Source organism: Helianthus annuus, chromosome 17 (assembly GCF_002127325.2).
Source record: "Helianthus annuus cultivar XRQ/B chromosome 17, HanXRQr2.0-SUNRISE, whole genome shotgun sequence".
NCBI lineage: Eukaryota > Viridiplantae > Streptophyta > Magnoliopsida > Asterales > Asteraceae > Helianthus > Helianthus annuus.
In genome coordinates this window covers 15,832,035-15,855,198 of record NC_035449.2, presented here as the reverse complement: position 1 = coordinate 15,855,198, position 23,164 = coordinate 15,832,035, and the positions used below count along the sequence as shown (strand labels likewise).

General features: G+C 38.6%; 1 protein-coding gene across 1 annotated transcript; it reads left to right on the top strand.

Moving 5' to 3' along the window:
* The first annotated feature begins 6,987 nt into the window (after nucleotides 1-6,987).
* Nucleotides 6,988-8,649, top strand: LOC110921900 (armadillo repeat-containing protein gudu). The gene has a single exon (XM_022166228.2). It carries the CDS (start codon nucleotides 7,013-7,015, stop codon nucleotides 8,585-8,587), a length of 1,575 nt encoding a protein of 524 aa, XP_022021920.2. The 5' UTR covers nucleotides 6,988-7,012; the 3' UTR covers nucleotides 8,588-8,649.
* Nucleotides 8,650-23,164: the final 14,515 nt, after the last annotated feature.

Sequence of the window (23,164 nt, the reverse complement as noted above, 5' to 3'; positions counted from 1 at the left end):
ACTTCACGTACGCGACGCGCTCAACCATCAGATCTGGGCAATAATCACGCATGGGAGCCCTAATAACGCATGGGAGCAGTTTTTGGGTGATAATCACGCATGGAGGTGATAATCACGCACGTTATAATGGTGAAAAAAATAATTACGCACGTTATAAATTCTGTCGCGTATGTTAATGTAGGTTAAGCCATTTTGTACATTATACTTTCTATATATACATATATATATGAAGGTTAACGTACCTTACGGCTTAACGTACATCATGTACGACAGATAATTACGCACGTTCATTTGAAAATCACGCACGTTATAACTCAAAAATCCAAAATCACGCATGTGAAACACAATAATCACGCATATTAAAACCATTAATCACGCATGTTATAGAACAAATCATGCATGAGAGAGAGCACGGTTAACTGGTAATAGCAGTTCAACCTTTCGGACATCTCCTGGTTTCTCTCTCTAGGTATCCATCGATCGCCGGAAGTGCTCGACGAGGGAGGCATCTCGGAATAGTGTGCGAGGATTCCTCGGTTGTGTGTCTTGAGTTTTCCTTTGTTTGTCCGGCGATTTTCTTCTCCCTATAACTTCTGGTGGCTCGACGACGACGGAAAACTCAGGTTAGCGTGCGAAGTTTGGTCGACCCTGTTTGTTGGCAGCGGCTCTTTATTTAACTTCCCTCCCTAATCTGTTTTTCCTTAATCCATTCGCCGCTGGTTGTTGATATGGAGGGTTCGGCGGATTCGGTGACAAAGTTCTTCGTCTCGTATTTACCGGAGGGGTGTTCACCCTGGGAGTTATCGAGTTTCATTCAACAGTATGGGGAGGTTACTAAGAGTTATGTGGCTAAGAAGAGAGACAAATTCGGTAAGCGGTTCGATTTTATTTCTTTTAAGGTTGTTAGGGATTGGAAGGATTTGGAGAAGAGGATTAATGGGACTAACATGGGAGGGAATAAGTTGAAGGTTGACGTTGCTCGGTTTGCAATTGAGGATAACGTTATTGATCGCGAGCAGGAGAGAAAAAGACATCCAGAGGGACAGGGTGGCGGTTCTAAACCACAAGAAAGTATGAAGCTTCCCGCCCACAGGGATTTCAGATCTTACAGGGATGTGGTCACCCCCATGGTGGCCGGTTCGGGACTGTTGGGGTCGGAGAACTCGGCCGGAAGTGGCAAGCCGGAGAAGGTGGTGAAGGTTAAGTATGATGTTAAAGCTTTTGAGGATTTACATTGGAAGGCCGTAGTCAGGAGAACTGCGGATTTGGACACTCTTATATACTTTGATCGTCTCCACAAAATTGGCAAGGTTAAGTTTACTAAGATTCAATATTTGGGTGGTTTGTCGATCCTAGTTTCTTTTGGAAGCATAGATGAGGCGGAATCCTTTCTGAAGAACAAAGAGTTATGGGGGGCATGGTTCTCTAAGTTATATTTGTGGGAAGGCCAGGTTTTAGCGGTGGAAAGAATTGCATGGCTTAGAATTTAGGGGCTCCCGTTGCATCTTTTCGACTTAGAGATCCTTCGGATGGTTGGCAATCTCTTCGGTAAAATTTTGTACGTCCCCAATGATGTCGGGGAAGATAAGAACCTCAGTGTCAAATGTGTGGGGGTGTTGGCAGGTCATGACCTTAGGATTTAGGAGTCCGTGAAGCTTAAGTGGAGAGATAGGTGGTTTAGATTATGGGTGTCGGAGGAAGAGAACGAGTGGGTCCCGGACTGTCTGGGTTCACCGGAAACGGATCGCCGGAGTCAGAGAGAGAGGAGTCGGAGAAGGGTAGTTCTGGGAGGGGAGATGATTCGATGAATGGGGATGATGGCGTCGATTCGTTGTTCGAGGAAGATAGGGTTAATACTAAAAAGTCTTTTGTGGGGAAGAGGAGTCTAATTTTAATGCTAAAGAGGGTCCAAGCATGGAGGAGGCTGCATGCTCTCATGCATTTAATTTTGGCGGTGGGGCAGGGTTTAAAAGTGAGAACAAGGTTAATAATTTGAGAGGGGCCAAAGTTATTAAAATAAGGAAGGGGAAATCTGCTCCATCTGCGATAGGCTCCCCGGAAAGATGTCAGGCCCAGGAAGAGAAATAGAGCCCACTTGGAGAAGGAGGATTTATTTGGACCGGATGAATTAATTATTAAGGGTCCATACCCTTTTCAGAACTTGACCGAGCCGAGAGAGGGCACTGATGGGGTTTCGGCCACTAGAGAGATAGATACCTCTTTGGACCTGAATCGTAGGGCTTCACTGTCTACGGGTCAGTCGTGCTCAGGGGCGGAGTTGGCTCCAGGTGCTGTGGTTAGGAACGATGTGGCGGTTACAGGTTTCAACTTGGTGGAAGAGGTGGCTGCTACTATTAACATGGGGGCACAACTTGGAGTGGATCTTCATATCAATAAGAAACTGGTGGAGGATTCGATTGAAGGAGAAGGTATTAATGAATTTATTCCATGAATTTTATTTCTTTGAATATAAGAGGCATGGGGGGGGGGGTAATAAAGTCAGTTGGTTGAGAATTTTACGGTCCAAATTCAACGTTAATTTTATCGCCATTCAAGAATCCAAATTAGCGGTGGCGGATGATCTTGTGTTATCAAGAATTTGGGGGGATAGGGGTTTTCATTCAGAATATGTGGCTTCTTCGGGCCAGTCGCGGGGTTTAGTCTGCTTATAGGATCCGACTATCTTTTCGGCTGATGGTTTTGTCAAAAATAAACTTCTTGCTGATTAAGGGGTTCCTAAAAGGTTGGGGTCTCGTTTCAGCATCATTAACGTCTATGCTCCGCAAGGTATTTCTGCTAAAAAGTCCTTTGGGATCTTCTGAAGGGGGTTGTCGCGGATCTTTCGGGTCTTTGTGTTTTAGTCAGAGATTTCAATGCGTGAGGTTCCCAGAGGAACGTAAAAATTCCATGTTCAAGCCTCGGTGTGCTAGTAATTTCAATTCATTTATTTTTAATACTGGCCTCTTGGAGTACAAGATGTTTGATAAGCAGTTTACGAGATGGGTGGATTGTGGGAAGAAAATGAGTAAAATAGATTGATATTTGGTGAGCGCGGATTTTTTTCAGTAAATGGCCTACCGCGTGTCTTCGTGCATTGCCTAATCCCTATTCGGACCATTGTCCTTTATTGTTATCTACAAAGAATTCAAATTTTGGGCCGAAACCCTTTCGAGTTTTTAACTCGTGGCTTGGACGGGATGGTTTTGAGGAGGTGGTCTCTGACGCGGCATCAGCTTTTTGTGGGAATGGGCCCCCGGATGTTTTGTTTTGTAATAAACTCCGGTTTATCAGGAACCTTATCAAGCTGTGGAGAGACAAAATGAAGGAGAAAGAGGAGGGCGAGGTCTCCTTGACGAGATCTGAATTAGAAGAACTTGAGCTTATTATGGAGGAGAGGGAGTTGGATGAGGAAGAGGATTAGGCCATGTCAGAAACCAAGAAAATCATTAGGGAATATGAAGATAATAAAACAAAGGATATGAAGCAACGTTCGCGGGATAGATGGATAAGGGATGGGGATGAAAACTCTAAGTATTTTCACTCTTTTCTAAATATTTACTACTTGAACAGTCCATGAAAGTAGTAACTTTTGTAAAAATGAAAGAAGAACTTGATTCCGAGTTTGGATACTTTCTATGTATAAAAATGTAGAATTATCTCCAGCTACAAATATGTACTTTTTTTATTTGGTTTGTTTGAAATTAATTTGGTTTGTTTATTGTAAAATGCTTTATAGTGGCAAAGTGTAACGAAGAAAGGCAATGATGTGGAGCAGTGCATATCACAGGTGAGCTTCAACTCAACTTACCTAATATATAATTAGTGATTAGAAATAATGCAATGATTAATTAGCAAGGAATGATTAGCAACCTCATTATACTTTCAAAAAAGGTAATTTATAATTCTTTTGTGTTTCGTATCTTCTCTCGATTTGAAATTCAACCTTATTATCTAGGTATCTGTGTATGGTTTAAGATGTTTCAACCTCATTATACTTAGGGTTCGTTTTGAGAAAGATGTGGACAAGGCAGAGTCAATGTAGGAGATACAACATCAACATGTTGTTGATAATATTTAAGCCATATACGATGACATGGGTGTATTATTTTTAAAGGTTAGCACTACAAAATTTTTATTGCACGTATACATCATCACAAGCACTTTTGCTTGCTTAGAGCAAATATTACCATGGATTTTGTTATCATAGAATTTGTCGGTGCATCAAAATTCTTTTTTGTTTGTAGAAGGAAAAGCAACATCCCGGGTGTATCTAAGTCTCTTAGTCTATCCATGTGAGTTCACGTTACATATTGTCTGTTTCATTAGATTCAAGAATTAAAGCCTATTAATGTGAAAATTTGGGATTTCATCTTTTGTATCAGGGTGAATCACTTCAAGTCATGTATCCCGAGTTGTTTTAGGTGCAGCCTCCCTCCCCCCTCTCTCTGATTTTGTGATATATATTATTTTAATGTTTTTACATCATTGTTCCAATCTAAGTTAATGGTTCTTTGTTTAAAGTTGAATTGAAGATAACCTCTTTCTTTTTTTTATTTGATAAGCAGAACCACTTTATTTTCAAGTCTTCAAGTCGAATATCATTAGCCCACTATAAATGCATAGAGGTGGAAGTCTTGACCCTGGTGGTTAATTTGAGTTTTATATTTCTCACTAATGGGAACGGGTAATCTCATAAAAAATAGTTAAAAACTGGGTTGTGTTTCTTTGTTTTCTGATGCCTAACTCATGAAAATGTTATTTTATAGGAATTTCTGACCACGAACTGGGATGGCAAAAGTTGTATAACTAACATTACAATTCGGCTTACTAATATCACTGTCCATAATTGATTTCTTATTTTCTTCGGGCCCAAAACTAAAAATAATCAATGGCCATCTTCTTTGAATCTGATTATCATCTTCGTCTCCAAGGTATGAATTTGTCTATTAATCCATTTTTTCTTTATTTTGTTAAGCTTTATCGGTAATCGTTTATTTTTTGTATCTTGCAGCCGTTCATCTAGCCGTCGCTAGCTTCTACATATTTTTGTGGATTTCTACCAAGAAACTTGAATCTGATTTGTTACAGCCTCTTTAATTCTTGCTAAAATGTCACATTTTGAGCGATGTGTCTCATTGTCAAGTTATATAAGGACATATATATGCTTAAATATGACCACTGAAGTGTCATACTCCCTGAATCTCATTATCAAGTTATAAAAGGTCTCATTGAGTGTCATAAAGTTTAATATTACACACTGCTTTCAGATCTTATAAGGTACGTGTTCTTAAATCTAGATATATTTTCTGTATATTAGTTACTATGAAACGCGTGTTTACTATATTTGTTATTTATATGTCTTACTTTTAAATGTTGTCATTTTTAGCGTTTTTTTAACGATAATACCATTTTGTTGTTTATTAGTTGGTGAACTAATAACAACTGTCGAATAAACAAAGCTAAAGTGTTTTACTTAACATCTCTTCATACTTTCGTTATGTGATAAATTATTTCACAAGAAGATATACTATGCATTCTACAAAATGTCGCAGATACGTAAAAGTACGTCTGTATTGGTTAAGAATCTTCGTACACATAATATTAATGGTCAAACAAGGTTTGTGAATCCATTTTTGATGTTATTGAATACTTTTGTTTTCAATGTATTTTTATGTATGTTACTAATAAATTTTTTGTTCATATATTTTGTTTACGATAGGTACTGTGTTGTTGGACGACATGATATAATTGAAGTCGAACATATTTCATTAGGGGATGATTGTTTTTTCAATTGGTCTAAAACAAATTCGAGGTTATTGGTTACGAAACTCCAGCAAGTAGAAGTATTAGAGTAATAGGCTTTCAATTTATATGTCAAACCAGAAAAACGTATTTCTTTCATTTATTTATCTTTTCGGTTTTGTTACATATATAGTTCGATGCTTCGTTTTATTTTAATATTCAAGCTCAGATTTCCATAATAAGTTCACGTATATAGTTTCTTTATGATCACTAACGTAATTTCTTTTCTAAAACTAAGAAACATATCATTTTTCAACACCGCGAAATTCACGAGTATTAGCACTAATAGTATTATAAACAAATAATTAAATACAGACGTGAATGCATTTGAGAAATTAAAAAATAACTTGGGTGGCCTTGAAGGCACTACCAAGATTAATATCGGTGAGTGAAAATAAGTATTTACTTGCAACATTCACTGTTTATCAAGGTTCTTTTTTAATAGTTTGATTTGATTTGATAAGCATGGAATGTGTCAAATATCCCCAATAAAACTTTGTTATTTAAAATGTGAAATTATAAAAATAAAAATTTATCTAGTTAAGAAGTTGTTAAATAATAATAATAATAATAATAATAATAATAATAATAATAATAATAATAATAATAATAATAAAGTAAAATAAGTAATATGGATAAAATAAGATCGAATCCAGATTTAGCTTTATGAAATCCCGATTTCATCATCACATCTACCAAAAATAGAACTTATCTTTGCATAATATTTTCGTAAACAAAGTTTAACGACATGGAAACCCGTCATATAGTCTCAAAGTTATGGTGAAAAATATTAAATGTCAGATAAGAGACTTTGACTTATGTATGTCTTTGACTAGCTATATTATAACATTTTTTTATATATCCATATCACACCAATTGCTTTTGTGTTTCGTTGAAGAACAATATAATTATCATACCTTTTTTCTTACAAGATGAAAATAATTAAATTTTAAAAAAACATACCAAACGTTTGTTTTTTCGTCTAAAACCTTAGCATTTACACTTTTACAAACTATAAAAAAAATTGCCATAATAAGTTAAATCTTTATCACTTTACCCATAAAAGTTGCGAATAACTTAAAGGGGAAGCGAAACGAACTGACCAAGAAATTCAGTTGAACGCGTCCTTAAGTTACCTTATTATGCGCACAACACCACAAAGATCTCACACGGCACAATGCGATTTCATTCCTTGTTTGAAACCTCCTCAATGGATCAACTGATCATCTTGCAATCCAATCACCACCAACAGCAACAACCACCGATCAAAGTAATCTTGTTTACGATAGGTATCTTTACAAACGTTGGGATCAACCTAAACCATGCACTAACTTTAGTCCACAAATGTAGACACCGCGGTATCATTCTTCGTCTCATTAGCATTGCTGGTGTTTTGGATTTTCGGAAAGTATTTAACCTCCTCGACGTGTCGATGGATAACATGAAGTGGTTGCTCAGCGTATATGACTCCGCGAACGAAGGTATTATTCTCACTTTACCACCAATAGCGAGTAACGATACCAGTTTAGCTTTGGTTTGGTCATGCATAGCTTCCCTTCACACACATTCATTAAATCTGAAAATAGAAGCCGCACTAGAATTATCTACATTAGCGTGCGATAGTGACCGAAACAAGGATATGATAGTAATAGAAGGTGGGGTTGCTCCATTGTTAAAGCTTTTAAAATATGAATTGTCACCCGAAACCCAAATCGCGGGTGCCATGGCGCTTTTTAACTTAGCCAATGATCGAAACAGGGTTAGATCGATTTTTAACGAGCATGGTGTCCCAGTTTTAGCACAGGCTTTACGAAATTCGTATATATTGGTTCAAATCGAGGTCGCAAAATTGATAGCAAGAATGGCAGAACATGATGGTGTTTGTCAAGAGGCTTTTGCAAGAAAGAATGTGATTGAAACACTTGTTAGATTGTTGTCGACCGAAGGTAAGATCAACAAGTTCTTGAGGTCAAATTCGGTTAACAAGATAGCTTTATCGTCCTCTATCTGGCCGAGACACAAGAAAGAGGGCAAACTACTAGAGGTATCGCGGTTGATAGTCGAGTTTAATACTAATTGTTGTAGAGCACTATGGATGCTTGCTAGAGACAATGTTGCTAATTGTAGGAAGATAACGGAGACGACGAAAGGGTTACTTTGTTTGGCGAAGCTTATCGAAAACGAAAAGGGGGAATTGCGGATTAATTGTTTGATGACGGTTATGGAAATCACATCTGCAGCTGAAAACAATCCTGACATTAGAAAATCAGCATTCAAGAATAATTCACCAGCTGCAAAAGCTATAACTGTTCAGCTTCTTAGACTGATTGATGAATCAGATAACCCTGTAATCAAGATTGTAGCCATCAGGGCGATCGGTCATCTGGCTCGAACATTCCCTGCCAGACAGACTAGGGTCATTAGTCCTTTGGTCAAACAACTTTGTGACATGGATCCAGATGTGGCCACTGAATCGGTTATCGCTCTTGGGAAGTTTACTTGTCCGGAGAATTATTTACGCGCAGAGCACGCAAAGAGCATAGTTGAATTTGAAGGAGTTCAACGGTTGTTGAACATGTTGAGGGGGAATGATGAGAGGACTAGGTATCATGCTTTGGTTCTTTTATGTTATCTTGCAATGCATGCTGGAAATAATGAGCAACTTCAACAAGCAAGGATTTTAACTGCTTTAAGAGGTGCAGGTAAAACTGTTGCTCATAAGTGTTCTGAATTGAGAGATTTGGTTGCACAGGCGGTTCATCATCTCAAATTGTCAGGTTATTAGATTGGTATATAGTATATACACTTAGACTAACAATGTAAATATTGGGGAAGCTATTTTTTTCCTTTTTTTAGATCTCATGTGAAGCAAAATATGGGTAATTTTTACTTATGTAGGAAGAGGTGATCAAATGGGTACCATATTCCAATGATAAGTTCTTACTTTTAACAATTAAGTTATGAAAGGGTTGGCGGCGCAGCTTGTTGCCCGTCTACCTTCTGTTTTGATGTAACTTAACAAGTTTTCTGGTTAGGAAGAAAATTTATGTCTCTTATTCAAAAAATATTAATTAATTCTAAAAAAAAAAACCAAAAAAAAAAAAAAAAAAAAAAAAAGAGTTATGAATGGATTGATTTTAGTTGTGTTTTAAATAAAAGTTTGATTAGTGTGTGAGACCGCGATCCACAAACTGACGCATGGGACGTAGCCTTCCTAGCCGTGTGCAGCCTACCTTCTTCACCTTCTTCAGACCGTGACGTAAGGAACTCAGTATTCGTTCGGATCCTCCCACATGTTCAATCTTTTTTAGCGGTTTCCCATAGATCTTTGCAAACCAAGGGATGATGTATTATATATGAGCAATTTTTCTTACTGTTTATGCTTAATTTAAAAACCTCTTGATTATGGTATAGGAGAGGAAAGAGCTAGGGAGAAGGGTTTGGATGCATGTGATTAAATACATACCCAAAGACAACATAACATTACTCTGTTTTTGATACATATACCCTCCCTAGTTCTCTTAAAAAAGTTGAATTTGTTATTGTTCTAATATTTTCTTTAAAAATCATAATTAAGGGTTAGTTTTAAATAAAAACTGAAGAGTACCAAACATTTTTTTATCACGGTAACTTACATACTCTTTAATTCTACTACTAAACTACATTTATTTTTTTTGTCAACTAGAGGGATTAAACCCTCGCCACTTAGAAAGGTAAGAACTTATTCAATGCATTGGTACAGCTAGGCCAAAAACCTTTTGGTTAAATAATTTAAGAAAATGTTATTAATGTTTTTATAGTTAGTTAAATCAAATACAAAACTCATTTTAGTTCTTTCCATTACTATTCTCTTCATTGTTTTTGTTTTTATCTTACTTTTGACTTAACTAAATACACACATAGTTTATCATAATTAACATATTTAGTATCTAAATTAAAAAACAAAGTTGTGTGTGTGAGATGTGTAGTTGTCATTTTGTAACATCTTTTGGGGTTCTAACATCAAATTCTGGTGAATTGTGTTGAAATAACATCTTTAGATTGGTTTAGCCTCTTTAATGACTGAATGAGCATTGAGACCGATACAAGTTCTTATAATATTGCTTGTAACACATAAATAATACACACATTCTCGTGTCATGTTACTATCTTATAATATAATATGCTTGTAACACATAAAATAATATATTCATTCTTGTGTGTGTCATGTTATATAATATGTTGTCGTGTTGAATAGCTAATTGTTGTTAAAAAGAATTAAAAAATAAAAATAATAATAAAAAAGAGACTACTTATTTATATATTATGTAGGAGAAGCCCATTTGGCAGGTTTTTTTAAAAGAAGACAACCCTTCCTAACGAGAATCTAGCTTGAGAACGAATCATCATTCAGTTGACTTTTTTAAAAGTCAACTTATCCATCTATTTGAAGACAAAAAACTAGAACAAACACACAAATGTTTAGGAAACACAAGATGGCTAAGTTTCCTCAGTTCTGGTGATTGTTTGTCTATCATTCTTTCATACCACTTCTCCCATTTCAGGTACACTACCTTTAATTACTCTACACTACTAGGTAAAACTTTGAATTAATTGTGATAACTAAAGTTGGGAAAATAGATTACTAACTATTGGTGTGTGTTTAACTAGATAATGGTTGCGGATATAGTCCAAGATCAAGAGAGTTGTTTCAAGCATGGCAACACAAGCTCGTTGTTTTCGAGGGTCGAAGAGAGCTAAGAACAGTTTCACGTCCACCACCACCAAAGGCGAGCAAAGTTAGAAATTATAAAGTACAAGGAGGCTCCTAAACTTTATACGATTTTCAAACAACTAAAGTATTACTTCCAATTTTAGTAACAATGGTATGACTGTCACTTGTATAAACATTTTATTCTAGTACATGGTAATTGTTTTTGAAGTTTACATAGTACATAGACATAGACCAATTCAACATGTCTTGAGGGCTTATTTGATTGAACTTGTACTAGAGTGGGATATTTTTTTAACCTTAGGGGTAATATAGACATTTCACACTTACTTAACTGAAATATTTAACTTAGGTTAGTGATAAGGAACACACAAATGTAAAAATTACAACTACTAAGACCAATTCTGTAATTATTTGAAGCCTTGGGACCAAGTCTGCAATATTTGCAAACCACATGGACCAACCAGACATTTAACTCCTAAGTTATATTTGACTTGGTTTGACTAGTTAAGTTAAGTTATTTACACGATTCACATGATGCCAAATTGGTGTTTGTTAAAATCGACAAGAAAAATAGCCGAATAGGTAGATTTATGAAATACACAAATTTGTTTCTGCTTTAATTTAAGTGTCTATATCATTCGGACACGATGACATACTTTATACTTATTTGCAACTTATCATTTCAGAATCATAATAAATGAATTAATAAACGTTTACAAATAACGTTTAGTGGGATGATGATGATGATTGCAAATAACAATACGCTTAGTATCCACAATCTATACAACTTTTGTTGTTTAATGGACCATCACATTAATCTATATAACAACTCTACTTTTTAGCCTTGTAACTTATACAACTATATATATGATCAGAGTTCAATGATCGTATACATTTTATACCACTTGTTAGGCCATCCGTAGTCATAAAGTCCCTTTAAGGGCGTTATGCGACACGTGGCGAAATGCATAAGAGATGGGCTTTATGGGGCGTTATATCAAAATAGGGTGTAGTGGTAAGGGGGTTCTATAAAGCCCTTCAATTATACATACATATGTATGTATATATGTGTGTGAGTGGGGGATTTGTGTTGGAGAACATCACGCCGCGAAGAGCATGGCGCCACAACCCATTTTGACCCCATAGCGCCGCCGGTCGTGGTGTGCGGGGCGCTATGGGGCGCGATCCTTGCAAAAATGCCATACATGGCGCCCCACTACCGGGGGTCTTATAGGGTCCGGCTCTTTGGTTCCTGGCTACCGACAGTTAATTATTTATTTCCGGAAGAAGTTATAATTGATTTCAAAAATATATGGGTAAATTACACTTTTCGCCATTTATGTTTGTAGCTAGTTGCAATGGATGACTTTTAACTTTAATAATTACAGACACAATCCTTTATTTTGAAAACCTGTTACATCTTTCGTCTTTAACCCCAACCCTAGTTAGAAAATTAAGTTAAGTTTGATCACGTGCAGAGCACGTGAGGGCATTTATGTCCATTCAACCACCCAACTACCCATCATTTAAAAACCCCCATTTCTCCCCAAATCCCTCATTTATCAAATCGCACCTGATCTTCACCCCTAGGTTAACGAAATTGCATATCCTCCCCAAATCCCTCATCTACTCTGCTCGATCATCTTCTTCAACAAGAATTCTTGCTTGTACGGTCATGCAATCTGAGCCAGAACTAGTACCACCAATGTGGTTTATACAAGAGACAGTTAGTGAAGATGAAGTTCTTCAGATGTATGGTAAGTTTAGCTTTACTCTAAATTCTGATCTTTATAATGATTCAAGACACCTACTGTAATGTGCATATTTCTAACTAGTAAAAATTTGAAATTTGCAATTGGTATGCCTCATCTATTCAGTATAAGGTTACAACATGGTGGTAGGTTAACCAAGAGTCCTGGTCGTGTATACGAAGGTGGTAAGGTTAATTTTGTAGACATGATCTACATTGATATGTTTTTAGTTCACGACATTTCAGAGATGATGGATGAGCTAGGTTATTCTGTTAATGATCATATATATTATTATTTCCAAAATCTTGAAAAGGATTTAGATAATGGTATTGAAGACTTAACTAGTGACCAAGATATTTTGAACTTGTCTAGGCATGTAGAATTTCATAAGGTTATCAATGTGTTTACACTACATGGATTAGACATTATTAAAGAGTTCATTCAGTCACCTATGAAGCCACAAAAGGGCTTTCTAATTGAAGAAATTGATGAGCTTGGCCCTTTTGCAATAGTGCCTTGACTTACTGTAACAAGAAGGTTGAATCCAGATGTTGAAGAAGTTGATGTGCCTGGCCCTTTTGCAATTGTACCAGAAAAATACATGCATGTACTTCAACCTATCTCTCTCAACAGATGCTTGATCAAATTGAAGAAAACCCAGATATTCATGTCAAGGCTGTTTAAGAACAGTTTCAAAGAAAGTATGCTCTTGGTGTATCCAGGATGAAGGCTTACAGGGCTAAAACAAAAGCAAAGAAGATGGTGGAAGGTGATTACACATCACAGTATGGTCTGTTGAGGGACTATGTCCTTGAGTTGCAAAGTAAAAATCCAGGTACCACTGTTAAGATAGATCTGGAACCAGGTCATCCAAGGGATCTGACTAGACAGTTTAGAAGGATATATGTTTGTTTAGGGGCTTTAAAGCAGGGGTTTAAAGCATTAGGTAGGGATTTAGAGATTTGCTTGGTTTGGATGGTGCATTCATGAAAGGGCCCTATCCTGGACAAATCTTAAGTGTAGTGGGTGTTGACCCTAATAATGGAATCTATCCAGTGTGTTATGCAATTGTTGAGGCTAAAACAATGCTTGGACATGGTTCCTAGATCTGTTAGCTGATGACCTTGAGATACCAAGAAACTCACCCTTTACTTTCATTAGTGATAGGAAAAAGGTTAGTATTACTTGCATTCTGTTTTTAACATGGATATGAGATTTGAAATTGGTTTACTTACAATCTGTTTTCCACAGGGTCTGTTACCTGCAGTTTCCAAATTGTTTCCATTAGCTGAGCACAGATATTGTCTCAAACATATTCATGAGAATATGAAAGGAACCTTTAAAGGTAAACAATACAAGGATGCATTGTGGAAGTGTGCAAGTGTCATGGCCCCCGACCCGGTTTGACCCGTTTCAGGAGCCGCGGGACAGAAATCCCGTGGTTTTTAATTTAGGCGACAGCGGAAGTCTTTTTAAAACAGGATCTTTCAGTATTTAAAACTGCCCGTTTATATAATTGATGTGTGTAAAATGCAACATATAAAACACATCAATTAAGGCATAAAACTAACCCTTTTTAAGTACTAATGTTGGAAAAAGAGTGTTTTTGTCTTCCTTTTGTATTTTCAGGATGAAATGAGCTCAAAATCACAAAAGAAGCAAAAAGACCACTAATTCTACCATAAATACAAGAAAAGGAACAAAAGTAAACTGCCCGGACCCTCAACGGCACCTCCCAAGACAAAGAGAAAAGAACAGAGTCTGAACACGCCCCGTGTTCAGTGAACACGGGGGCGTGCCCAGGAAGCAGCAGAAAAGACAAACCAGTAGAAGCTTCCATTGCTCACCACGGGGCCGTGCCCAGCGGACACGGGGGCGTGTTGAAAGTACAGCAGGCGCATTAATTGTAATTCGCAATTACAATTAATGAAGAGAGAGAATGTCAGACGGGCACGGGGCCGTGTCCAGCGGACACGGGGCCGTGTCCAGCGTTCTGTTCAGCCTATAAATAGAGGAGCTTGGCTTCATTCTCTCTCATCCCTTGGCACACCACCTCTCTCACACTTCATCCACCACCCACCACCACCATAACACCATCATCCACCACCATCATCCATTGTCCATCATAGAGTGTGTGAGTCGTCTCGGGATCCAAGATTGATCGTAAGAGTTCTTGACAATCAAGGCCATGTTTGCCTAAGTCTCTTACATCACTTGGTGAAGACAAGTGTTTAGTATAATACTTTTTATTTTTAATCTTTTGCACTTTTTATTTGGTTTTGTATTAATGACTTTAATAACTAGTTACTTATGTTGAAGGTGATCTTTCCTTATCGTTTGTCCGTGGTGTCTTGGCGTTATTTTACTGTCTATATAAAATAAAAGATTTTCACCATTCATATCTCCACGGTCTATATGGAGGTATGTTGGCTACCTGGTCGGGGGTTAAGGGAACGGTTTGGTAAAGGTCTTGCCCTTGTTCAGCGTTTAGAGGTCCTGCTTGGGACCTGGGTCAAATTTAGTAGGATCTCCTTCAATGCCCATAGGTATTGGATGGCGGGGATCCAAACTCTTTGACCCCCTCATAAGCTAACTACTATTAATACTATAACCCGGCTATTTAGGACTGTATCCCTGCTGACTCAGACTACTTAGCCGAGGGTAACGTCACCGCCAAAAGCGGGGCCTACCATAATTTGCATTAATAACTTAATTCATTATCTTTCAATAATCCGACCCTTTAGGATTGTATCCTTGCTGACTCAAACTACTGGGTTGAGGGTAACGTCGCCTTCAAAAGAGGGGCCTACTACAATAACTAAGATAATCTCTTAAACAAGTGCAAAAGTGCGAAAATAATCAAAGGTTATACTAATACACGTGTCGGATCCAAGTGATTCATCTTGTCTATCTGTTTTTATTTTATTTTCTTTTTCAGCATTTAGTTAGTTTTTATTTTTCTTAGTTTAAAACATTTTTCTAACTTTTTGATTTGATTAGACGTTGAGGATAAACCGGTATTAAAAGCTCTTGTGTCCTTGGACGACCTCGGTATCTTACCAACACTATACTACGTCCACGATGGGTGCACTTGCCCATATGTGTGTTTAGTGTTAGTAAATATCGTGTTTTATAAATTTAAAACTTGGCTAAAAGTGTAAAAAGGGCTTAAATATATATCTAAAAACATATATACACTAACACGCATCAAGTTTTTGGCGCCGTTGCCGGGGACACAAGGATTTTAAGAAAGCTTAAAATCGACGGCCTAATCAGTTTTTCAAAACCTTTTCAAAACGCGCGCATTTTTTTCTGCATTTTAGTTTAGTTTTGCATTTACAGTAGCTTGAACACGGGGCCGTGCTCGCTGAACACGCCCCCGTGCTGCATATTTTTAGAGTAGATACCCAGATACAGAGTCTGACCACGGGGCCGTGTTCACTCAACACGCCCCCGTGCTCAACGTGACCAGTTAATTTAATTAAAACGCCCAGATACAGTCCCTGAACACGGGGCCGTGTTCACCCAACACGGGGCCGTGTCCAGCTTCTGTTTCCGTCTTATTTTTGTTTTCTGGTCCCGAGGCTCAGTTGTAGTCTGTTGAGTGATTCCTATGGATCAATACTCAAGAGGTTACAACTACACCTATGATGAGGATGATTATAGAGGTAATTATTGCACTAATTGTCATAATGCACGCTCGGTTCAATATAATAACTCATATCAACCATCCAATTCATACAACCATTATGAGGAGCCCAGGTACGAGCCATCAACTTCATACACATCCTATGAAGACCAAAGGTATGCACCTCCTTCCTCATACTCATATTTTGATGAACCAAGGTATGAGCCTTCATACTCATACTTTGAAGATTCAACATATGAGCCACCACCTTCATACACTTATTATGAGGAACCATGGCGTGAACAACCCACCTCATATGAGTACTATGAAGAACAAAGTTTCGACCCTTATCCATCATACACTTACAATGAAGAACAATGGTGTGAACCATCTACTTCATTTGGGTACTATGAGGAACCAAGGATCGAACAACCGGATTCGAACTTTGATGATCCGAATTCTTTCAATCTCACCGAAGTAACTAATCGGATAATGGAACACATTAAAACTATCGAACGTTGCATAAAAGAATCTCGCGCAAGGGAAGAGGAGTCCCGCGCAAGAGAAGAATTAAATTTTAATAATAACGTAGAGATAGTTGAAAATGTAAAAATGGAAGAACAAGAAAGTGAAAAACAGACACATGAGTTAAACAACGAAAATGGTGAGTCCGATAATGTTGAAATTCAAGAAGAGTCTAATTTAGATGAAATTATTCTCTTGTCACCTACTTTCGAAAACCATTGTTTAATAACCCCTCATGCCAAGTTTTTAAAAGAGTTAAACACTAGTGCTAAAATCAAAGAAATGGTAAGTGTTAAGTTAACTAATGATCAAACCTCGCTAATAAAAGAAGATCCTTTTGAAATTAACATCACACCGGTTCCATGTTTCTTTCAAAATTCGTTTATTAGTAATATCACTATTGATAAAGATCTTTGTGTTAACATAATGCCCAACTACATTTTTGAAAAGTTAAGTATTAGTGATTTTACTCCACTTCAAATACCCATTTTTCTATCCGACCGAAAAGTAATGAAATCAATCGGTGTAGTCGAAGATATTTTGGTTCAAACAAAGCAAATGGTAATCCCAACCAACTTCGTCATCTTAGATGATGCCCCCCTAGTCTTGGGAAAACCTTTTGTACAAACTCACAAAGCTTTGAAAAACCGGAAATTCAACACTCTAACTCTTCAATTAGGGGCATTCAAAAGGAGCATAGATCTTGAGCGCTCAATGAAATATCCTTTTGGCAACAATGACCCCCTAATTGAAGATGAAGCTGAACCACCTGATACAAACCACGAGGAAGACCACTTTGTCGACGAAGAGGTAGCCATAGAACAAACTTTTAAAGTTCTTGATCTAGATGAGCCACAAAATAAGGTGTCTCCTAAAGACCCACCCATCGAGCTCAAAGAACTCCCTAAGGGTTTGGAATATGCTTTTCTAGGCAAAGATGGTAGTCTACCTGTAATTATTTCGTCTAAATTAACTAGCATAGAAAAAGAAAAATTAGTTAACCTACTTAAAAAACACAAAAATGCGATCGCTTGGAAGCTTGTAGATATTAAGGGAATAAGTCCTTCCATGTGCACGCACAAAATTTTAATGAATGATGACTACAAAACAGTGATTCAACCACAACGAAGAGTGAACCCCAATGTTCAAGAAGTGGTTAAAAATGAAGTCATCAAACTACTCGACGCCGGACTAATCTACCCTATCTCCGATAGCCCGTGGGTAAGTCCCGTCCAAGTAGTCCCAAAGAAAGGAGGTATGACGGTAATAACTAACGAGAAAAATGAATTAATACCCACAAGAACCGTCACAGGATGGAGAGTCTGTATAGACTATAGGAGATTAAATGAAGCAACAAGGTTACTTCCAAATACCGATAGCACCAGAAGACCAAGAGAAAACAACTTTCACATGCCCCTACGGAACTTTTGCATATCGACGCATGCCATTCGGTCTATGTAATGCGCCTGCAACATTCCAACGTTGTATGGTCGCCATTTTCCATGATATGATTGAAAAAACAATGGAAGTCTTCATGGATGACTTTGCCATCTTTGGAGACTCATATGATCAATGCCTCGATAATCTTGAACGAATGCTATCCCGATGTGAGGAAACTAACCTCGCCCTTAACTGGGAAAAATGCCATTTCATGGTAACAAAGGGAATAGTACTCGGACATAAAATCTCAAGCGAAGGAATGGAAGTTGATCGAGCAAAAATTGAGACTATATCTCGATTACCTCCTCCATCCTCCGTGCGAGCAATCAGAAGTTTCCTAGGGCATGCCGGATTCTATAGAAGGTTTATCAAAGACTTTTCGAAAATTTCAAGACCTCTAACAAAATTGCTTGAAAAAGATGCACCCTTCATCTTTGACAAGGAATGCAATCAAGCATTTCTAACCCTCAAGGAAATGCTAGTCAATGCACCTATCATGATAGCACCAGATTGGAAATTTCCTTTCGAAATCATGTGCGATGCAAGCGACTTTGCTGTTGGAGCAGTATTGGGACAAAGAAAAGAAAAACATTTCCACCCAATTTATTATGCTAGTAAAACTCTAAATGATGCACAAGAAAATTATACAACTACAGAAAAAGAGTTACTAGCGGTGGTGTTTGCTTTTGATAAATTTCGTCCTTATCTTGTTCTTTCTAAAACAATAGTTTATACAGACCATGCAGCCATCAGGTACCTCTTCAAGAAGCAAGACGCAAAACCCCGTTTGATAAGGTGGATTTTACTCCTCCAAGAATTCGACATTGAAATCAAGGACAAGAGAGGAGCAGAAAACACTGCTGCAGATCACCTCTCACGCTTAGAAGACCCAGCTTTGGAGACAACCAGGGACGAGCAAATCAACGAAAAATTTCCCACAGAGTCCCTGGAAATGATGGAAAGCAGACAAGAACCATGGTATGCCGACTACGCTAATTTCTTAGCCAGCGGTATAGTCACCAAAGGATGGCCACATCATCAAAGAAAAAAATTCTTTGCTGATGTAAAGCATTACTTTTGGGAAGACCCCTATCTTTTCAAAATGTGTGCCGATCAACTCATCCGAAGGTGTGTCCATGGTAATGAAGCACGAAGAATACTCCGTCATTGTCATGAAAGTCCATACGGAGGACATCATGGTGCCGCAAGTACCGCAAGAAAGGTATTTGATTCGGGATTCTACTGGCCAACCATTTACAAGGATGCACAAAACCTTGTAAAGACATGTGATGCCTGCCAAAGATCAGGTAATATTTCTTCCAAAAACGAAATGCCTCAAAATGGCATTCTCGTTTGTGAAATCTTTGATGTGTGGGGACTCGATTTCATGGGACCTTTCCCACCTTCAAAAGGAAACAAATATATACTTGTGGCAGTCGATTACCTGTCTAAATGGGCAGAGGCCGAAGCTCTTCCAACAAATGATGGAAGAGTAGTGGTAAAATTCCTAAAAAAATTGTTCTCTTGTTTCGGGACACCAAAAGCATTAATAAGTGATAGAGGTACCCATTTTTGTAATCATCAACTCGAAAAAATCTTAACAAGGTATGGGGTCTATCACCGGGTCTCAACAGCATATCATCCTCAAACAAATGGGCAAGCCGAAGTGACTAATCGAGGTTTAAAACGAATACTTGAGAAAACCGTAGGGATAAATAAAAAAGAATGGGCCGACAAACTAGACGACGCTTTATGGGCTTTTCGAACTGCTTATAAAACCACTATAGGCACAACCCCATATAAACTAGTCTATGGAAAAAGTTGTCACTTGCCAGTAGAAATCGCTCACAAAGCCTACTGGGCAATAAAAAACGTAAACTTAGACTTAGAAGTTGCCGGTAAGAATCGATTTTGTCAAATAAACGAATTAGAAGAACTTAGGAATTATGCATATTCTAACTCCGAAATTTATAAAGAAAGAATGAAAAATTTGCATGATAAATATATTAAATCTAATGAATTTCGGATTGGAGACCAAGTTCTACTGTTCAATTCGCGACTTCGATTGTTTCCTGGTAAGTTAAAATCTAGGTGGTCGGGACCTTTTTCAGTCACCCATGTTTTTCCACACGGTGCAGTAGAAATTAAAACTCGAAATGGGACACCATTCAAAGTCAATGGCCAACGGCTGAAACTCTACAGAGGATCCATTGAGGATGAGGAAGAGGAAATCGCACTTCAAACGGTCAACGAATAAACTCATACCCGACATGTTACAGGTAAGTATACATTCGAAACCGGTAAAATCGTCTAACCACTATTCGGAGATAAGGGGCATGCACACGAACACGTAAAAAAAAAAAAAAAAAAAAAAAAAAAGTTTCAAAAATTTCACCCGGCACGGGGCCGTGTTCGCTGAACACGGGGCCGTGTCGAGGCGACTGTCGGGATAAAACCCTCTTTTTCTATTAGTTACACCATTCCACACGCCCCGTTTCGCCGAAAACTCTCTGGTTAAGAGCGATTTTCTGCAGATTTCGAACGTTACCACCAAGCCTAACAACATCAAGGTATGATTCTATCCTTCTTAGTAGTTAGATTAGTTACTTGCATGTAGTTAAAACATCAAAAAATTGGGGGAAAATCTAGGGTTCTTCATGTTCATCCGGATCGAACTCAAAATTTTTGATGAAAATTGTTAGTGGTAGTTTAGAGTAGAGTAGTAGGGAGTAAATAGACATGTATTGTTGATGGATTTGTCCGATTTCCAACTAAAAACACAAACCCTTGTTCTTGAACCGAAAAACACAAAATTGAAAGGGTAAATGGTTTGATTTTGGAAAAATGACACTTAGGGTTTCATTTTCGGGGGAAACCGCTGCTATTAGGCTAAAAATTTTCAGGTTTTCGAAACCGGGACGAAAAAATGAAAATTAGGTGTTACAGACGCCTGAACACGGGGCCGTGTTCGCTGAACACGGGGCCGTGTCCAGCCCACTGTTTGCAGTTTTCAACCTGAATTTCCATGTTTCGCACTAATTTTTGCTGTATTCTTTTCAGATGTCCAAATTCACACGGTTCAATGCCAGCGAACTTGACGCCAGGGCTCGCTACGAGGTCCTACAAACAAGGCCCGAAGAGTATCCAAGGCGGGCATGTACCGATCTTCTGACAATGGTAAACCAACTGGACCGCTTCAACAATATAGTGACGGGTCCACTGCACGTCGCATTGACTACCCGACTTCGGTCGGTCCATCAATGCACATTGGAGTTCTATAGTACGTTCATCTTCAACTCGAGACGCGACCCGTTTGATCACGAGGCGGTCGAGTTTCGATGTGGGGGTACAACCTATAGAACCTCCATGGCACAGTTCGGATCAATCATTGGGTTGTACAAAGACGAAGAAGCGGGGAATGAAGAGAATACCGGGGGATTGCGAGATTTGGACGCAAACTGAACGCCAAGCCGCATGGGCTCAAATCGGTGAGGGGATCTACAACTCCAGCAGCACAAAGAGTACCAAACTGAGAGACCCGTTATATCGCTACATCCACAGGCTCCTCACATACTCGCTGAACCAACGTCACGACAGTAGTGGCGTTGTTGGGGTTAGAGATTTGGTTGTCCTTCACTGCATCCACAACCGGAAGCCTCTCGATGTTCCTTACCTCCTACTGCGGAACATGCACTTGAACCGCCTTGCCTCTGCTCCTACACCAATCTTCTTCGGGGGATGGGTGTACCGTCTTTTCAAGCACTTCGCGAACATCCCGAAGTCCTTCGAAAGGAGTCCATGGTCGGGACGGGTTGATTACCATATCTGCCGGGCCATGAACTTGCTCTATGAAGCGGAGGACGGGACGGTGAGCTTTCAGAGGACGCAAGGCTACGCATGGAACCCGCAAGAGGCTCTAGTTCTTCATGCACCACCTCCACAGTACCAATACCCTCCCCAAGGCGAACAGGGTCAATCCTCCTCTCAAGGAGGCGTTTTTCCTAATTTCCAAAGTTTGCATGATCTTTTGCAGGAAAACCTCATGTGCACCCGGAACACCTACAACCTCGCCAACAACACACACCTCCGGGTAGGAGCTATCGAACGCAGCGTCAACGATATACAAGATGATATCGGTAGCATCCGGGAGTACATGGCGAGGCAGGGAGGCGGAGGTGAAGACAGTGATGAAGATATGGAGTAAGAGGCTGGGAGGAGCAAAGGGCTAGCTGGTGATGAGCCCACAGGTTTGATTACCCTTCTTTTCCATCGAACAATTCATGGCCTGCGTGCCATTTGTCAAGACAATTTACTTTCCTTAACTACTTTTTATCTTTATTTTGTTTTTACTTTATGTTTGGATAATATTTGACTATGGTAAGATTAGGATGGTTTGTGCTTGGTTGGATGGTATTGAATACTTGAACAGGTGCAATGCAAGGGTTAGAATGCTAAACATTAGCACTCGCAGCCCTAGGAGGAAGAAACCGGGAGAAAACCCTATTTTTTCTGGCTAACAGACTGTCCACACGGGGACGTGTCCAGCCGACACGCCCCCGTGTCCATCTCCCAGTTCTGCTGTTTGGCTACTGACCTGCAGATCTTTGTCGAACACGTGGCCGTGTTCACCCAACACGCCCCCGTGTTCACCCTCTGTAAGTTTTTCGTTACTGGCAGTTCGCCACGGGGCCGTGTCCAATGGACACGGGGCCGTGTCCAGAGTGCCAGTAACACAAATCTTTGTTTTTAAACACACTTTTACATATTCTAATCAACCAAAAACTTTATTTTTGGACACATTGAGGACAATGTGTAATTTAAGTGTGGGGGGGATGCTAAAACCTTGGAATTTTGCAAAATCCTAAAACAAGCCTTACACAAAACTCTATTGGAACCGCTAAACACCCCAAATTTTTTCAAAAACTTTTTCAATTTTTTTTTATTTTATTTACTTGTCTTAGTTTAAGTTGGGAATAACAAGTTATAAAAGGGTTATATTTTTACAAACTTACAACCGATAGCGTCGTGATAAAAAGAACTAACATAAGAAAATTATGAAACGGTATAACAAGTCTAGCTAAAATTCGATTATATATGCTTGGTCACATTAAAAACCCATTCCCACAAAAAGTGAGTTTTGAGCCTTTATTGAGCATAAAAATACACATATTTAGATTAAATGCTCATTTTTCGTTTCTTGTGTGAATAGCCGCTCGGTCTTTACAAATCTAGAACTTGCCACGACGATACATTCCCGGTCCTTACCAACTTAAACCCAAGTAAGTAAATGATGGAGGCATTAGG